The sequence below is a fragment of the Pteropus medius genome, unplaced genomic scaffold, assembly GCF_902729225.1.
Source record: "Pteropus medius unplaced genomic scaffold, Ma_sr-lr_union100, whole genome shotgun sequence".
NCBI lineage: Eukaryota > Metazoa > Chordata > Mammalia > Chiroptera > Pteropodidae > Pteropus > Pteropus medius.
Genome location: NW_024349801.1, coordinates 19,879,554 through 19,899,021, shown reverse-complemented (window position 1 = coordinate 19,899,021; position 19,468 = coordinate 19,879,554). Strand labels below are relative to the sequence as shown.

General features: G+C 33.2%; 1 protein-coding gene across 7 annotated transcripts in view; it reads right to left on the bottom strand.

Moving 5' to 3' along the window:
- Positions 1–974: 974 nt before the first annotated feature.
- ATOSA (atos homolog A) overlaps positions 975–19,468 on the bottom strand; it is an 81,502-nt gene continuing 63,008 nt past the window's right edge. For 4 of the 7 annotated variants that reach the window (XM_039889007.1, XM_039889005.1, XM_039889008.1 and 1 more), the window contains exons 8-13: positions 17,986–18,065; positions 17,175–17,283; positions 11,951–12,109; positions 7,350–7,418; positions 4,875–5,074; positions 1,474–1,974 (exon numbers count right to left, since the gene is read on the bottom strand). In XM_039889007.1, the coding sequence (XP_039744941.1) occupies positions 1,821–1,974; positions 4,875–5,074; positions 7,350–7,418; positions 11,951–12,109; positions 17,175–17,283; positions 17,986–18,065 (771 nt within the window). In that variant the 3' untranslated portion in view covers positions 1,474–1,820. Of the gene's footprint in view, positions 1,975–4,874; positions 5,075–7,254; positions 7,419–11,950; positions 12,110–17,174; positions 17,284–17,985; positions 18,066–19,468 lie in introns of all 7 variants that reach the window. The other 3 variants (XM_039889003.1, XM_039889004.1, XR_005658678.1) reach the window with 2 other exon arrangements.

Below are 19,468 nucleotides of genomic sequence, written 5' to 3'. Positions count from 1 at the left end.
TTACTGGGGAGGTCAAAGAAGCAATAACTTTTTAAAAGAAATTTTAAAAAGTCCTTTGGTGTTTTAACTCTTTGGTGTTTTCCAAGTTTTATATAAAATTATCAATATTGACTTTTGTCAAATGTATAAGAAGTCTAGATACATGTATTGAAATACTTATCCCAAGAATTAAATGACAGAATTTAAGAAGACAAGGCACATTAACAATATTCTCACCCCATTTTCTCAATCACGCAGACCCAGAAAGGTCAGGGGATTTTTGGAGTCATTCGCATCAGATACCATTATAGCTAGAACTACAATCCAAACCCTTTGGGTCCCAAAATTCCATGTTGTTTTTACATAACCTGAAGACTGAGAACAAATCTTTATAAATTTGTGCCACTGAAAACTCTTTAGTTGTATAAAATATAAATAGCCTTTTCTCTTTTAGCAAGAATTTAAAAATAAATTTATAAGAGGCTTCTTGCTGGCCACCACACAGTCTGCAACCCCACACTCATCATCTTTCTAGATTCTCTTGAATAGTCTATACATTAGCCAGGCCCCCCAAATACCCTCCTGTCTCCCAAATTCCAGACTGCTCACCTGGTTCTAGACTCCCAGGTCTCCTGGGTCTGGCCTACTTGAGTGGTATGAATTTTCTAACCTACATTTGTAGCTTTGTCCAGCATCCCCAGTATTTGTGCCATGTTATCTGATCTGCACAAACATCTAAAACCACTCTTCTTTCTAAGAGGGATGAAGGGAAGGCTTTTGATGCACTCAGGCAAGTTCCTTTGCTCAGTGGTTTTCCCAGTTGCCAAACGCCTTCCATTGTGACTCAGAATAAGAAAGTGAACTTGGGACAGGCTCAAGACATCTCTCCCTCTTTTCTTGTCAGTTGTAAAACTAGAGTGGAAACTGTCTGATGGCTACCAGAAATTTACTCAATCACGTAAATGTTTCATCTAAAAATAAAAGCCAAATACACGTTTCTTTTTTTTGCATATATTTACAATATAAATACTAATTTGTTTTCAAAGTACATATTCTTTAACAATTTGTAAAAGTTATCTAGCATGGGACAGCAATTTAATGTAAAGCTTCTGTAGTAGTGATTAAGGAAAAATAGAACAGTTTGGGGGATAAGGGATTCTAGAAGGAATATGAATGGGCATGATGATCTGAACTTGCAAAGGGAATGGGAAGCAGCTTAGTCTGCACTGCACCGCTAATACAGAATGTTAAAGGACTACTATGTGATACAGCAAATTGGAAGGGGTGTTGTAAAAACTAAACTCGAGAGATATAAAAAGTACACATGCTTGCATAGTGCGTTAATCTTAAAGAAGCTTAACATTTCATTCTCATTTTTCAATAACTTAAATGAATAGTACTTAAAACACATCACACAAAATTAAAGACTTGTGCATATATTTCAGATTTCAACATTAATGTCAAAAATACATAGTATGATTTTACATAGGATTTGTGCTACATTAGAACACTAGGGACAAACATCACTTGAGTATTAAGGAAAACATTAAATATTAAATAACTGAGAAATAAAATGTGTAAACACTAATCTAACCGGGGGTTCCGCTATTGCAACATGTCCAACGAAGTGGTTTTAACAGTACAAAAAGGCTTAGGACATGAGTGTTTCCAGTCTACTTGGAATATGTGGATCTCATTCCAGGAATCCTTTAATAAAAACTGGTCCAGGATAACAGGAGAGGATCCACTCTCCTGGTTGTTAATTTGGTACACTCTGTTCTACGCTAATTTTTACTTTCAAACTGGGGTAATCAGCGAATACTTTAAAATGTCACTCCTTATCAACATCTTGGTGAAAACTGAGGGTTTGTTGGTGATTCAGTGTAAGATTTGAGTTCGTATGCAGCACCACTATCAACTTCCATTGACTTTCTAGAGAACAGGAGTCGTACATCTCTATGGAGGTAGATCTTTCCAGATTTAGAACTCTGGAACCTGAACAAACAAACAAACAAAAAGAGGCATCATTTCAGGTAATGAGTCTTTTAAAACACACACACACACACACACACACACACACACACACACACACACACACACACACAAACCCTGAATAATTATATTTTAAAAGTAGGAAAAATTAGTCTTGCCACAATATTAATAGTAATTTTTAACAAGATATTTAAGTCTTATATTGTCAAAGCATGTGATACTATTTAAGCACCTCTCCCTTACTATTTCCTGAACACTTCATACTTCCTTCTCCCTCAATGCCAGAGATGCTTCCTTCTGTAAATCTGGGTTTCACATACAATTCTACTTTTCATCCCTAACACCAGAGCACATACACCTTTCAGTTCATATCAGCCAGTTATACTACATTTAGGCTTTGCAAGCCTAGCATCTTCTAGCCACACAGACTGATACATTTCACAAAACTTGCCCTCCCACAATTTTGAGTACATTAAAATTGATTCCACACTTGAAAAGTCACCACAGAAAATAATCAAGTTTTGAGGACAATCACTGGATGAGAAAGGGCTGCTATCAGCATAGTGGCTCGCTAAATAAAGCCAAATTATCATTAAAAATCAGGAGAAGAGTTAGCAGTGAAATGAAAATGGTTATCAAAACTGAATATGGAACAGTTTCTATCCCCTGCTAATATCTATAACATAATACGGGGGCTGTAATCTTTAATTGTATAAACTTATCTGGCATTTAGTCAAACGTAGACATTAGTGCTAATTTCTCTGGTTTTCCCTTTGCATAGTGGAAGTACTCTCTGGGTTTGTAGATTTTATTCCTAAATTAGCTGAAAAATCTGGCTGTCAGTTGCGTATATTAAAACAGACCTCTGTTTCACTCTTTTTTTCTTTTATAGTTTCAAGTATACAATACATTGGTTAGACATTTATATAGTTTATAAAACGATCCCCCTAATTGCCCCTTCTCCTGTTTTTCCACCTAGCCAATACATTAATGCTACCTGCATTCCCTATGCTGTGCTCCCCATCCCTGTGACCATCTATCAACCATGAATTTGTACTTCTTTAAACATTCACCCCATTCTCCCAGCCCCCCAACCCTCTATCTGTCACCAAATTGTCCACTATATTTGTGAGTCAGTTTTTGATGAGTTTGTTCTTTTTTGTTCCTTAGATTCCGCATATAAGTGAAATCACACGGTATTTATCTTTGTCTGACTTATTTCACTCAGCATAATAACCTCTAGGTCCAATGTCTCACTCTTCTTTCTGCAGTTTTTCACCATCTCAGTCTGAAGGAGAATATAGTGAGCTTTGGGAATTATGCCTTACTTTGCAAAAAAGTTTCTTTAGAGTATTGAAAATATCTAATCGTTCTGTGGAGATTATAAAAGCTGGGGTAGTTGAGTTTTACTTTGCTAAATGTTGGTCACATATGGCTAAGGTGGTTAAACTTCAAAAGGAATGATATCAAATGGAAGTTCAGAGAGTTAATTCTTTTTCTAGATTGGGCTGGGAGCTATTCTTATAGTCTATTTTATACCATTTTTCTTTAAAAGTTTTCCAAGTCTGTTTGGTAGATTTTTCATTCCCATAATCTGTATAACATTTCCCAAGAGGCTCATGGCAGGTAGTGTAAAGCTGGGTTTAAATACACCATGCTGGTTCATCATGACCTTTGGTTGCAGAACTTCAGGCAGAAAACCCCAAGAGTCCCGATTAAGCAGTGCTATAGGGGAAACAAATTAACTTAACAGACTTTTTCAAGTATGGAACTCAAATGTACAGCTCAATCCTTATTCACTCCAGATCACCATAAGACAAATCTATTGAAAGATAGCTGGTGGCACCATCAGTAACAGACTAAAGAGGGCCTCTGCCTGGGCCCTGCATGAAAGGTGCCTCCTCCTGATGAATAGGGCTCCCTGGAGTAAGGAGTTAAGATGAGATGAATTACCATCACTGACGTGATTGAGGATTTACTATGAATGGTATGAGAAAATTATTGAGTTACAGACAAAATACTGTTGAGCTCTCTCTTAACCAACAGACTTACTCATTGATCCTGAGAGCTAAACTAGGATTTCAGGTTGGAAAACCTTAGGATGCTGACAACTTGGGCTTCAAGGGCAAACAAATGGTTTCTCACAATGTAGAGCTGTGAGGGTGGGTAGTAAAAGTTAGAGGGTAAGATATTTCTAACGGAATCACTAGAACATAAGCTCCACGAGAACAGATTTTGTCACAGCTGTTTTCTAGTGCTTAGAAGCATGCCTAACACATAAGCATTTGTGAAATGAAGGAATGAAGGTTAAACACTTCCCTGTCTGATACAGTAGCTAGTAGCCACATGTGGCTATTGAGCACTTGAAATATGACTAGTTCAAATTGAGTTATGCTGTTAGTTTAAAATACATACTTGATTTCAAATATTTAGTACAACAAAAGTATGTAAAATCTCTCATTCATAATTTTTATATTGATTATATATTCAAATTATAACATTTGGACATACTGGGTTAAATAAAACATATTAATCTTTCCTGTCTCATCACTTTTTTAATGTGGCTACTAGAAAATACAGAACTATACATATGGCTCATATTATAATTCTACTGGACAGCACTGGTTTAGAAAATGTGTTTTACTGCCCCAGATTTATCAGCATTTGTTTTGATATAAAATTACATTACAAAGCTATAAATGAAAACTCCCCAAATTCAACAAGTAATAATGACTGCAGGAAGTTATGCCATGTGTTTCTGCATCTTGGCATATCACCAAGAATTTTCAAGTTAAGCAGATTCCAAGAGGCACTGGTCTAGTTAGAGTGACAGCTTTTTAAAAAAACTAAAAATTTTAGAGTTGTTCTAAAATAACATATTTTAACATTCATTTGAAACATACCTCAGATGTATGAGGTAGCGTAATAACCGTTCTTCTGAATGTTGGATGTTCTCTTTATTAACACTTCTCCTCATGTCCTGTTTAACTGGTACAGAAAAAGTTCGTTGTCGTAGGAATGTCTGATGATTGGCTGGCATATCTCGTAAGTCATATATCACAACAAACATCTTCACCACAGTCTTATTAGGATTAAATAAGGTCTGAAGAAACAATATAGAAATTACTCTTTTAAAATGGTGATTTGTTGACTTGACTCAAAATGATTATGCCAATAATAAACTAGATTTTTTAATAATAAATAAATCCCAGTGGATATACTTCAGTTTTGGGGACTGAAGTTAATGAAATTTGAATTTATGAGATAATATTCAATAGTTTTTAAATGGTTCAATTTATTGTTTTATTTTACAATAATGTAAAATTCTGTAACAAATAAATATCTTTAGTCACAAATTGCATGTCAATAATAGACAATACAAAACTATTGCTCCTAGTCCAGATTTTAAGAAATGGTTCCACTAGGTTAAGCAAAATATACCCTCACTAGATTAAAGCATTCCAGTTCATTTATTTCAAACATTAGCTTCATTAAAGTGTAGCAACTGCAAATTTCTTAAAATAGAATTTTAATTTTCCTCACATTTTAATAGTGACTTAAATAAAATCTTTAAAAATTAAAATCTTGGTAAAAGTAGACTTTTAGGTACATATGGTTATTACAAAATTTAAAATATATTCTCAAAAAAGACTTTTTCCTATCCGGAATCGTATCCAAGTTTAGAAAATAAAGTTTATTATCATTAGTTACAAAGTAGGCTAAATAATAGTTAATGTTCTCATAGATTCATTTCAAAAACTGAAGTGACAGTTTATCATCAACAATATCATAATATATAAAAATATCCTTAGTGAAAACTGAATTAAATTTAATTGATACTTGGCTATTAATAATTGAAGGAATATTATTTTTTAAAATACTGATTTATAAACAAAATCTCAAACTGCCGATCTGACTTTAACCAAATTACCAACACATCAATAGGTAACTTGGTGCCCATGCTTTCAGAAGCTCATCCGTGGCACTGGACATCACTCACTGAATCAAAATGAGAAATATATCAATATTATGATCCAATTTTTTAAATCTAGTGAGTCTTAAGATTAAGGCTAATACATTCAACAACCACACAACTAGCAAGCCAGGAGTTCAAACCATATTTTTACATTATTAAACTATATGACGTATGAGAGACCTACATTCCGTATTTAAAATTAACCATTAAAGTTGGCAGTCCTCAAACAAGAGATGAATGTGCTGCTTTTGTGTTTATGCTTCATTATTATGACAACTGATAGTTTTCCAGTGACCCAAACTTTCACATGAGCTACGCAGCCAGAGGCAAGAGAACAGATTATCATTCTTTTAGTTTAAGAAATCCATTCAACATAAAAATATCACTTTAATAATGCAGTGATTCTTCTTCAGTAAAATTTATACATTTATGTATATACTGTAATATATACACACATATATTGCATAGTACCATGTTTCATTTCTGTGTAATATGAAATAAGCAAATGTATAGACTCCTTTGCTGTATTGGAACAAAGGTGATGAGTAAAAGTGGTCTGGTGAAGCACTGATCACACTGAGGCCAAAGGTCAAAAAAGCTTGTTGAGTTATAACAGATCCTGAGTGCAAGAAACTCAGCTAGACTCAATTTTTTTTTTTTTTTAATGTCAGCTTTGTTGATGTATGATTGACAGATACAGCTAGACAATTTTCAGTCTGCAAGAGTCAACTCTGTAATAGACTTCTGGGCTTTCCAGATTATCCTGGGTCTGACTTGGAGATGATCTCAGTTTAGTAAAGTGGTCTTGATATCAAATTACTCTTCTGAGAACCCTAGACCAAGGAAGATGAAGAACTGCTCTGGGCTAGAAGAGTTCTTCTGAACCTAAGCTGGATCAACACCTAGACCAAAAGGAAAGATGCCTTCTCTGCCCTGACATCTGTCAGACGACATTTTTGCTTTGTGTCACCATCTCGTTAGATCAATTTAGGAATTATTGCACTAGGCATAATATAATTTTGTTTCCCAAGTTTCTTGCCAAAGCAATATTAATATTTGAGGTCTCCTTTTAAATAGGTTGATCTCAATCTGGCTTACTATTTTAAATAGAAGGCACTGCTAATGCTAGGTTCTAATTATATTGTAAATAGCTCTCTTTAAGTGATATCGACTGTTATATACTATTTTTCTAAAGCATTCACCTTGATTAGCTTATTAATGTTTTCCTTTATGGAGGTCCCCAAATGGTCATTCCTGGGACAGAGCAGGGAAACTCCAAACAAAGCTGCAGACCCACTGTTACTTACCAAAGTTGTTGCAGCAGCAGTAGCAGGAGAAAGGGCTAAGTTCTATATGTATGTGAGAGAATGATTATTGCAATTGTAGGCTATAAAACACATACCACTTGTATTGTTCCTGAAGGAGGTACTCGATAACCCCTTTTACCAAGGGACTCTAAAGTAATCACACCCTTGAAATAAAAGAAGACAAATTTGAGTACAAAACTGATGCACATGTATATAAAAGACAAATAATATTAATAAATCATGTAATTATTAAAATTTCAGAATTCTATTTGTATGGAAAAACATTCACATTGAATTAATAGAGATACATTCTATGAGTATGAAATAGTGAGGGTCCCACTGGTATGGAAACAATTTACTGTTCTTCCTGGAGATGTTGCAATAAATAATATATACATCAAATATGTAATAAATAACAAATGTAGCAAATAAATAACAAATATATAATATCATGCTGCTTGAAATTTCTATTAAGATATAGAGAAGTAAGAAGTTCCTTAACTAAAAAGGATAAAGGGAGATGACAGGATTATTCCCTTGTATCATGTGGGAGAAGGGAAATTAAGAAGCAGAACAATTTATTGGTCTTTGGACACATAAAAAGTCAGAAATGTGGAAGGGTCTAAGCCTTGACCAAAAATGAAGTAAATTCTTACTAGATACAGACCAGCATCAGTATCACCTGTGAACTTGTTAAAAGTGCAGAATTTCTCATTTTTCCCCAGACCTACCAAATCAAATTTGCAAGTTAACAAGATTCTCCATATGATATCAAACATACATTAAAGTTTGAGAAGCACTGCTGTACTATATAAAGTAGTTTTCTGAAAAGGATGTTCTAATCACTGCAGAAGTCCAAACAATGGGAAACAATGGGAATGTGTAAAAATTTCTAGAGAACCAGAATGACCAAATGCCTAAAGGCAGTGATTGTGATACTTAATTCTTAGATAGCTTTAAGAAATGAATGCTGATTCATCTGTTTTAATGGAGCTAAAAATAGTTTTCCTTTGAGTAGTTAAGGTAGTTAATTAGAATAATTGCATGCTCTACATTTCGTATCCCATCATTTTTTGTTGTACATGCCAAAACATGTCTATCTTATATAAATGTAAATATAAAACAGGACTGTCCCATCAAGCAACATCTTCATTGGGTTTGAAAGACAGTCCAGGGTCGAGGGATAAAAGGAGTAGACAAAAGTAAAAGGGAAGACCAGACTCTGATGCGTGAACACCTCAATTCCAGCATTTAACATCGGACTATTAAATTAACAAGCTAATATTGGGAAATGTTCACAGAAATGGCGAATGAGAAAACAAACGTGGTTCTTGACAAATCTGATTGATCACATGGTCATTTAGAATATGAAAATAGCTAAGACTAATTTCATCCCTAATAAAAAACGGCAATGAAGCTTTAAATAATTTCTCTTATAATCTGCTCTAAATGAAAAATGCTATGGTATATAATGCCCCTCTTCTTCCTAGTTCCAGAAAGAAAAAGTAAAATATATCTAAATAATAGCTAACTTTATAATCACATAGCTACAGGTAATGCATTACTGTTTTTCCTTGCCACCCTCCCCTAAATAAATAAAGGAAAACTGGTGAGGCAAAAGTTACTATCAAACCTATACATATTTCCTTTAATACATACAATTCTAATAGTTTTTAGAACGTGATAATGTAACTAAATCAATTTATAAAGAAAGAATATAGATTTTTAAAAAACTTTAATAAAGATTAAGGCAACACTTTATAATAATTTCTAAGCAATGTAGACCAGTAATGGATTGGCAAATTAGGAATTTTAGAGAGGAATTGAGAAATTATTTAGAATTTTATTAATATTATTAAATTATTTATTTTAATAAGTCAGCATATTAATATTTCTATCTATGAAAAGTTGCTGTATTTAACATAAAGAAGAAAAATATTCTTCTAGTATTTTAGGATAGAATAGAAAGGTTAAGATAAGCTAAACTGGGTCAAATCTTATATAAAAACTCAGTCTCTAATTATTGTCAATAGAGAATATACAAAGCTAAGTAAAACTGAAAGAAGTTTATCTTAATTTGGTTAATTACAAATGGAATAAAATAATATATGGCCCTTCTATAATGATAATGCAAATCATACCATGAATTTGCCACTGTCACACCTGCTTTAGACCTTTCTGCCTGGTTCTACCATGTGATCGTTTTGAAATCGTGAAATGTTGTCATAATACATTCAGAGAACATTTTAACTACTGACAGCCCATTGAAGAGAGATGGTATATAGCTTTGAGTTAATCTTATTTAATGAAAAGTCCTGTATCACTTCTATGGCACAAAGACAGAACTTTCTGTGCTAAAATTTTACCTTTGTGAGTTATTTTTATAATTCGTGATGCGAGGTCCCAAGATGATTATTAGAGTAACAAATAGGAGTTTAGTGTCTCAGCTCTGCTGGTCTACGAGATGTATTATCTTATCAAAACCTGATCAGTTCTTTGAAAACAGATTAAGCTACCAATATGTAATATAAATAAGATTCCCTGAAAAACAAGATTAATTATATTAATTTATAGTAGGAAAGATCTGTAGTCTAAGATTCGGACAGGGTCATTTGTAAAGGGAACTCATTCCTAATGAGTAAATTGACTTAGAAAAAAATTACATAATGGAAAGTTTATTGAAAAATATTATCAGAGAAAAGTAAATCAGGGATTCTTAAAGGGTAGACTAACTCAACTCAATAACCTGATTTAAACTCTTTCCCATATCTATTCAAATCTGTAACCATTTGTGTGTACTTTCTGGAGACACAGTGACAAAATTCTCTCTTTCTCTCTCTCAATCCTTTATTTTAATCCATTTTTACACGTCAACCAAGGTTAAGGATTAATGCTGTTTTGCTTTTTTAAAGCACAGTTCAAATGACCCCTTGCTCATGAATTTCACTCAAAGATATTTATTTGAGCTGATTTTCAGCCAATTCACTTTTTTATTTCTAAATCATCCTAATGGTCATCAGGACTTGGTACATAATGACAGATATAGTATTGTAGACATTATCTTTAAATTCTCTATCACTATGTACTAGTAGAATATGTGAAACTGATGAGACCTCTTGATGTCCTAGTAAAGCAAAATGGGCATCTTTACAGCTATATTCTAATACTATAAGCATGCCAGTATAATACAGTTTTTTTTCTGATATTGAACTTATATCAATGGTACTTTCCATTTTATTAATTATTCAAAATTAGCAGTTACTTTTTCAAAAATTACTGGAAAAGTGGATCCATCTTTCTATGGTAAATGAAAAACAGGTGGCTTATGTGATAATTGGGCAAGTGTTTGAAGGAGTAGGCCTCTGTTTTTGATAATAACCAGTGTTGTGTGTCTTATAATTGTGATCCACAGTGTAAATATTGGGAAAAGGAAACTTTGAATAAATGAGCAGCCCAATGTGCTTTTTCTATCAGGGTATGAAACACTGATTATGCTCTTGACTAAAATTTTCACCCTTAGAATGGAGTCAGGCTTCCTTGAGCAAATTGGGCAAATAATGGGTAGGCTGTATTTAGTTCCCAAAAAAGTATAATTTCCCTTCCTCTGTTGTTTCTCGATTACATAGAATTCCCTTTTCATGACTTTTACTAATAGCAAAAGACACTGTTACTTATGTCCTTGAAAATATAGAATATGGGGGAGAGGAAGCAACTGGACCAGGTAGTAGCTAAGGACATTAAAGCAGCAAGACCAGTGCTGTATATTTCTATACTTATAGAAATATGTACTTCTCAAAATAAGACCTAAAACATGAAAACCCAGATCTGACTCCATATTTGACACTGTCACTGTAAACTTTTTATATACTTGCATTGCTAGCCACTTCTCCCTCTTTGTTTTTTGCAAAAGGGCTGATACTAATCATACTCTGGGACTCAGTATCAGTAAGCAGTTGAAGGCTTATTTTATCCTCAATCTATTGGAATAAAAAATGGGAAAGATCAAGTCATAGGATCATAAGGCTCAAAACCGTGCTCTAATTCCCCTTAGCTATCTTACTCTACACTAAAACATTAACATAGAGTCAGAAATAACAAATATTCTAAAGAACCCTAGGATTGAGAAAAAATGGTCCAAAGATAAACCAAACAAGAAAAAGGGGGTGAAAGGGCCTATAGAAGCCTTAAGTTACCAAATCTTTATGTAAACTCTACTTGAGATGAGGATCACATGTGAGGGCAACCCTTGTGGGACTAGAGTGCACTGTAAGCACTTGAGAGTTTGTGTGAGTCTGCGGCCATACCACCATGAATACACCTGATCCTGTCTGATCTTGGAAGCTAAGCAGGGTCGGGCCTGGTCAGTACTTGGATGCGAAAATTTGTGTGAGCTCAGCAAGATATAGAATTATAGTGTCACTAATCAAATTTTGTCATTTTTTCAAATTACATAGAATAAATTTTCGGCACCATCATCAAATGCAAAAGAAGGTATCTACTGTTAGAGATAGCTCAGAAAGAAGTTGTGAGGTACTATTTTGGTATATTAGTTTCTATTCAGCCTTCAATTTTCTCTTAAGAAATGCTTTATACTTTCAAACATTGCACCAAAGCAATCCTTAATATCTAATCTTAAAGACATTTGTCATTAAGTTGGTTGATTTTAGCAGAAAAAGACAATTTTAAAAATACTTGCCATATAAGGAGAGGGAGCATTATCATCTGAAACACTGTAGAATGACACTTCAACTGGAAGAATCAAATGTGTGGGGCAGAAAATACCACTTGCCCCTACCTCGGCAGTAAAACCATCGACAATGCCGAGAGGATCTAAACGGTAGTTCAAGACAGATTCCTGGAAGACAAAATAATTTTTAAGAAATAAATATAACAAGTTAACACATTCATTTTGTTTTCTATTTCAAGAAATACATTCCTATGCCTTCTGGCACTAGAAAAATGGTTGCTACCATTGCCATGCCCTCATTTCAGATATTCATCTGACCTGAAATCAGCTCCTCCCTGGGGCATCAATCTTCTACCATCCTACAGAGTTTGGCCACCTCTCACTATTCCAACCCATGCTGAACTATTCTTGAACTTCACCATTAGTTAGACCTAATTGTTTAATGTTGTTCTTATCTCTGTAAATAAAAATATACTCTAGAGCAGGTATAATATCAGAAATTTTTCTCATCCCTTGCACAGCCTTTTCATGGTGCTAGCTGCAGAGAAGCACTTGACAACTTGTTAGCAGGTCATATACAGAAGTTCTATCAAAAGAGAAAGCCACGCACTTATAACTTTAACCAAGAAATAACTGCTTCTTTAAAAAAATACTGTTGTATATGACATATGTTTTATTGTCTAATTTAAAAAATGCTCATTAGAAAAAAAAAAACTTTAAAGAAATACAAACAGAAGAGAAGATCCTTATCCATCTATCCCAAGCTCACTTGCTGAGATAACCACTGTTAACAATTTAATGTTTATCTTTCCAGGTATGGAAATGTTTCCAGAAACATTTTAAACCTTTCACAAACCTCTCTTTTGTATACTTATATCAGCACATATATGCATATATCATGTGAGTAGCATTTCTTTGATTCGGTAATTCTTTGAAAAGGAACTCTGCAAGCCCTTATGAGTCGAATAGTCTGTGTACTCTATCTAAATGTAAAAGAGCAAATCAGCAATTCTAAAGTCCCCTGGTCAAAAAGACTGAGAGACCCATGTTACAACAACCTTCTCTATCTCCTTCCTGCCCTGTAATCAATTCAATCCATAGCCTGGTGATTTGACGTCTCAGTCTCATGGCCTCTGCTCTCTCCCCAACCACCAGTAACCTTGCTCAGACCTTCATAACTTCTCCAAACAAATGCAATGTCTTCTAAGTCGTCTTTCCATCTCTATCCTCTGTATTACTGCTAGAGTTGTTTATCTTTTTTTAAAAAATGCCTTATGTCATTCACCAGGTTAAAAACTTTGTGTTTCTGGTATCTATGGGATGAAGTCAGATCTTCATAGCATGGCATTAAGCCCCCTGTACCTTTCTTGCATCATCTCTTCCCACTTGCAGAGTCTCATGCTCCAGTTTCAGCTGATGCTTTCCAGCACCACCATGCTATTTCACTACTTTGCACATGTGTCTTTGTGCATGTGGTTCCCTCTGTATAGAATCCTTTGCCACTCCCCGCACAAATTACTTGGCAAATTCCTGCTCACCTTTTATAACCAAGCTCAAGTGACAGTTCCTCAGTAAAGCTTTCCCACATCCCTTTAGCAGAGAGTGGACATATGAAGACTGAAGAAACTTCTATTACAGTGTTAATTACTTGGGTTTATAAGTTATTTATATGACTATCTTTTCTAGTAGACCACAAACTTCTCCAAGACAGGAATCTTATTATTTAGCTTTGTATTCCCAGCATATATGACAACACATAGTAGGTACTCAATAAGTGTTTAAGAAAAATATTCTAAAGATGTATAAAATGTTCATAGGAAAAGCACATATTAAAACGCTTATGGAAAAAGTCAATGACCCATATTAGTCTTTAACTTGATTCAGAATTTTGTGACTTTAAATAAATATGCTAACATGGATTCTAGGCCCTACTCAGTGCAAAACAAGGAAATAAAAGACATACATATAACAAAGTAAGAAATAAAACTGTCCCTATTTGTAGATAATATGAGCATCTACCTAAATAATACCAAAGAATCTAAAAAGAATCAATAAAAGTAATAAATAAGTTGAGTAAGGTCATAGATTATATATACATATATGTAAATGTATTATATATATGTATACATATAAAATCACTTATATTTTAATATATAGCAATGAATAATTGGAATTTAAAACCTTCAGTGTACAATTTACAATTATCACCAGAAAACATGAAATACTTACCTATAAATCTATAAAAATATGTCTAAGAAACTATAAAACACTGATGAAAAAATCAAATAGCTAAATAAATGTAGAGATATACTGTGTTCATATATCAAAAGATTTAATATTCTTAAGATGTTAATTTTCCAAACCAAATCCAGTTGGCTGTTTTGTAGAAATAGATAAGCCAATTCTAAAATTTTTATGAAGAAGGAAAAGAACTGTTAAAGCAATTTTGAGATAGAAGGCTACACTAGAGGACTCACAATACCTGATTTCAAAACTAGAATAAATGGACAATCATATTCATAAAAATGAACCTTGACCGCATACTTCATATCATATATAAAAATTAACTCAAAATAGATCACATATATAAATGTATGAGCTAAAATAATAGAACTTAAAGAAGAAAAATATAGAAGAAAAATTTTGTGACCTTGGATTAGGTCAGTGATTCTCAACCGGGGGACACATGTCAATGTTAAGAGATATCTTTGGTTGCTACAACTGGGGTAAGGAGCTGGTGCTACTGGAATCTAGTGGGTAGAGGCTAAAGATTCTGCTAAATGTCTAACAATGCTTGAAACAGATCCCATAACAGAATTATCTGGCTCGAATACCAATAGTGCTAAGGCTGAGAAGCCCTGGGCTAGGCAAAAATTTTTTTAGATACAACGTCAAAATCAAGATCCATAAAAGAAAATAATAAATTGGACATGAACAAAATTAAAATCCTTTGTTCTTTAAAAGACTGTTACAGAGATGTAAATCAGCCTTAGACTTAGAGAAAATATTTGGAAAACATATGTGCTTATTTGGGAAAGCAAAGCTAAATGATAAAGCACAGAAAGGAGGCTCCAACAGTATCAGTCATAGGGAAGTACAAATTCAAACCACAGTACGATAGCACTACACACCTACTAGAATGGCTAAAATTAAAAAGGCTGACTATTGCAAATGTTGGCAATGATGTGGGGGAACTATAACTCTCATACATTGCTGGTGGGAATTAAAAATGGTATAACTATTTTGAAAAATAGTTGAGCAGTTTCTTAAAAAGTAAAACATACACCTATCATACTACCCAGACATTCTAATCCTGGGTAGTTACGAAACCAAAATGAAAACTTATGTCCATACAAAAACTCATACATGAATATTTTTTTTTTTGTAATAGTTTTATTTGTAATAGTCCCAAACTTAAAAAGACCCAAATGTTTTATTTGTAATAGTCCCAAACTTAAAAAGACCCAAATGTCTAGAATCGGGTGATTTAATAAACAAATGTTTATTGCCATATAACAGCAATAATAATAATAGCAATAAACAAACAAACAAACCAAAAAACCAAACTCTTGATATACAGGACAATACAGATAATTTCAAATATGGGTGAGTGAAAGAAGCCCCTGCCTCCAAAAAAGAGTAAATACTGAATGGGTCTACTTAAATAAAATTTTAGAAAATGCAAGCTATTTTATAGTGATAGAAATTAATGGGATTACCTCATTAGGAAAAATAACCCATTTCAAATGGCTGTCAGTATTGTGCTGGATTGAAATGACAGAAGAGAATCACAAGACAGATAAGTGAAAAGGATGAGAATGAAATTTTTGGAATGGAAAACTCTAAGTGGTAGCAAGAAAAAAATAACTAGCTTCAGAAGTCAGAAAGACAGCCTTCTATTTGGGTGTTGCTCTAGGTCCATGTGTTTCTAGACTCTACCTAAAGCCCCACAAATCATGGCAAAAAATACTTTGCCCTGGATCATGAAACAAAACCAATGTGTCAGTTTAGTAATTCATCCATCCCCCCACTACCCTTTTTAGATTGCCACAGAGAGTCAAATTCACAAAGTAGAATATCTCCTGTGATTTACTGGAGAGAGCATCAAATTCATTATAAATTAAAGAGGACCTATGGGTTGGACAGTCTCAGAACTTCTCTTAAGTCATATAATTTTTCTATTTAAGAAGTCACATGAAAATGTGTGCATATCTGCACAAATAGAATCGTGTGAAAATAAGTGTACTGATCTTTAACCAACTTCCCTTTCCTAAAGCTAGCTTTCAGATATCAAAGCTCTTTTTTCCCCCTTCTTAAATATTCTTGTAATAAAAAGGTTTCAGAGGACCTGATCCTCACAAGGGCCTTATGTAATTTTAAATGACAAAGAACAGAGAATTCAACATCTCTGAACTGATACCTTGACAGTGATATAGAAAAAAGGTCTACTTACCATAACATATATTTTCTTTTTATTTCCACTAAAACTTTAAAAGACAGCCTCGATATTAAAATATTGTCTAAATAAAATATACTGTTACTATATCAAAACACCACAACTCTAGTAAAGCTATTTAAGTTAAAAATATAAATTTTAAGTTATTTTTCCATAAAAAAAAAAACCTCATCAATTAAAATCACTTTTAAAATGTCATTAGCAGGTTCATATTTAAGGTTGTTTTCTAATTAATGACAACTAAACTCATAATAATACACTTGATCCCAAGTATATTATATTCATTATTAAATAAAGCAGCACATGTATCAAAGACCTTTAACCATTTGACTTTTTAAATTATCTTTTTATTTTAGAATAGATTTAGATTTACAGAGAAACTGTAAATACAGTACAAGAAACCATGTGATTTAAAAATCAACCTCCTTGATCATGAAAGGACTGCCATCAGTACACCATCATCCTTCAAGGCCAGTTTTACCAGGTAAGAAAATGAGTCAAGTCTGTCCTCTGGCTAGAGTAATAGATACCTCCATCCAATGTGATTTTATCTAAGTCCTCTGTCTCCTCTACAAACTACCCAATTCTAAGATGCCACTGTCAACAATTCTCCCAACTTCACTTCTGGTGAAAAGGAAAAGGAAAGAAGGTGATTTCAAGGCTTTGGAAAAATACAATCCAATTTTTTATTTCCTTTTTATAAGCGAATGACATAAATTATCCCCTGGATATAGTTTAAGAAACTGCGACTCTAAAAATAGTTTCAAAAAACATTACCTCAAAATTTCCTAGGAGACTAAGACTTGTTATAGGTGGAGCACTAGAACTCAGAAATGGTTTTTCATGAATATCTGGATCATCTTCAATTTTCAAACATGGCCGAGGACTAATAAAAAAAGTCAGAAATGGACATATTAACCATAATATTTTCTAATTAACTTTTTGCTGTTAAATTAAGATAATCTGATCAATTTTACTTAAACTACCATAATAAAAATTAATCTAACCAAATTTTAAGATATGAAATATCTAGTTTAAAATTCCAGATCATATTTTATAATCATTATAATATTTAATAAAGAACATCTATAACATCCTAGAAAGTTTCAAGGTAGAACTTATAACACATCATATAATGGCATCTACTGGAAACATATAATAATGCATTCTTTTATATCAATTTTCATTTTCAGTTAAAAATGAGAATACAAGGGCAACATTATGTGAATAAAGAATATGAGAATATTATATGTCAACAGGGACAAATTGCCAAGGCTTTTTTGCAAAACAGTATAAGGCAAAAGGGGATGTGAATGACCAGAAATATACAAACCCACTTAAACGTTAAAATCAATGTAAGTGTTTATTTATTATGATGACCAATATATAGCATCTACTTTTAATTTTCTCCCTGACTCATCCTTAATAACAAGTGTGTGTGAAATCACAATGAAAATGATATAACTAACTAGAAAATAAGATTCCATTAAATTTTTTATTTTTAGAGCCAACATTATTTTATGTGAAAGGTCAGAATTTTGTGTAATACTGTTTAATCATATACACAAACGAATATTAAGATAAATACCTTCTAGATGCTAAGCTTTTCAGATGCAGTAACGAAGAATCCAGATCAAAGCAACCTGATTGTGTCTTTCTTTGAGGAACCTAGGGTCAAAATAATCATTTGTGATATTTGTAAAGGCTATAATTTTTTTCTTGAGTTGATAGAATACTTTTCAAATGAAAGCTAAGCATATCTTAAAAATAATAACCTTCTCCTGTAACAGCTTACTTAAAATAAGGCTTGTTATTACATAATATTTTTATTTTATTAACTAGTATGGAAAAAACAGATGATTAATAAAGGCACTTTTACTAGGTTTTGATTTAAGAAGTAGAACCATTTTTTTCTAAAACCAAACATGGAATCCCAACATATAATAAGACTTTTTTACTTTATATACTTCTGTATTTTGGGGCGGGGGCGGGATGGAAATAAAAGATTTATAGTTTTAACATAAAAAGAAAAAAAAGACTTAATGGTTATGGGAACCTGGGGTCCTGTGTTGCTCCTTTGCTCATCCCCACTACCTTGCACATTTTTAAGAATCCTGGGGCTTCCAAGACAATAGGTTTGAAAATTACTGCACTGGGGAGTTAGAGGCACCATTGAATACCAGATTACATTTAAGACAAACCACCTCTAGCTCTAAATATCCTAAAAAGTGAAAGACCCGAGTGTAAATTAAAGGTAAAATCATATACGACATGCCAGTTAGATTTGTTTCTAGAATTAATATTGCATGAGTATCTGAGTGATTAGTCTAATTGGTGACAAAGAAAAACATGACACTGAAAGTCTAAACAACCTCAATATTTTTGAGAGTTGTACAAGTGTACCATATGATTTTTTTGTAGTCAGCACTTAATGTGAAATTTTCAACCTAAACTATCACTCTTCAATTCTGGAAAGGTCTTTACCTTCATTTCTTCTAATATTGCATTTTCCTTATTCCATCTAGTCCTCCTTTCGGAATTTCTACTGGACTTATGTTGAGCATCTTATTTTATCGTCCATGGCTCTTTCATATTTTACCATCCCTCTTCCTCACTGTACCTCATTCTAGGTGCTTTTCTTAATATCTGTCTAATCCAGTCACTAAATCTATCCAGCTTATTCTAGTCCACTGTTTAATCCATCTGTATGTGTATGTACATGTGTGTATACTCTTAAATTGTAATATTTTTTATATGTAGACTATCTATTTATTTCTTCCAAATCCATATGATTCTTCATCTCAACCCTCTGTCTTTACCTTCATTAATCTCTTGGAACATTTTAAACAGAATTGTTATTTACTCTTTTTCAGGTTGCTCTGATAACAGGATTCCTAAATGTGAATTCTTCCACTTCTTGCTACTGCTGATTCTTTTAAAGTACTTTGTATTTTTTTTTTCTTCCCAGATCATCTTCAGCAGAAATTATTTTCCATGAAAACAAATCCTTCGCTATAGATGTGGGATAGTTTCATGTTCCCTTTGCTGAGACTCAATGAATTTCACAGGTT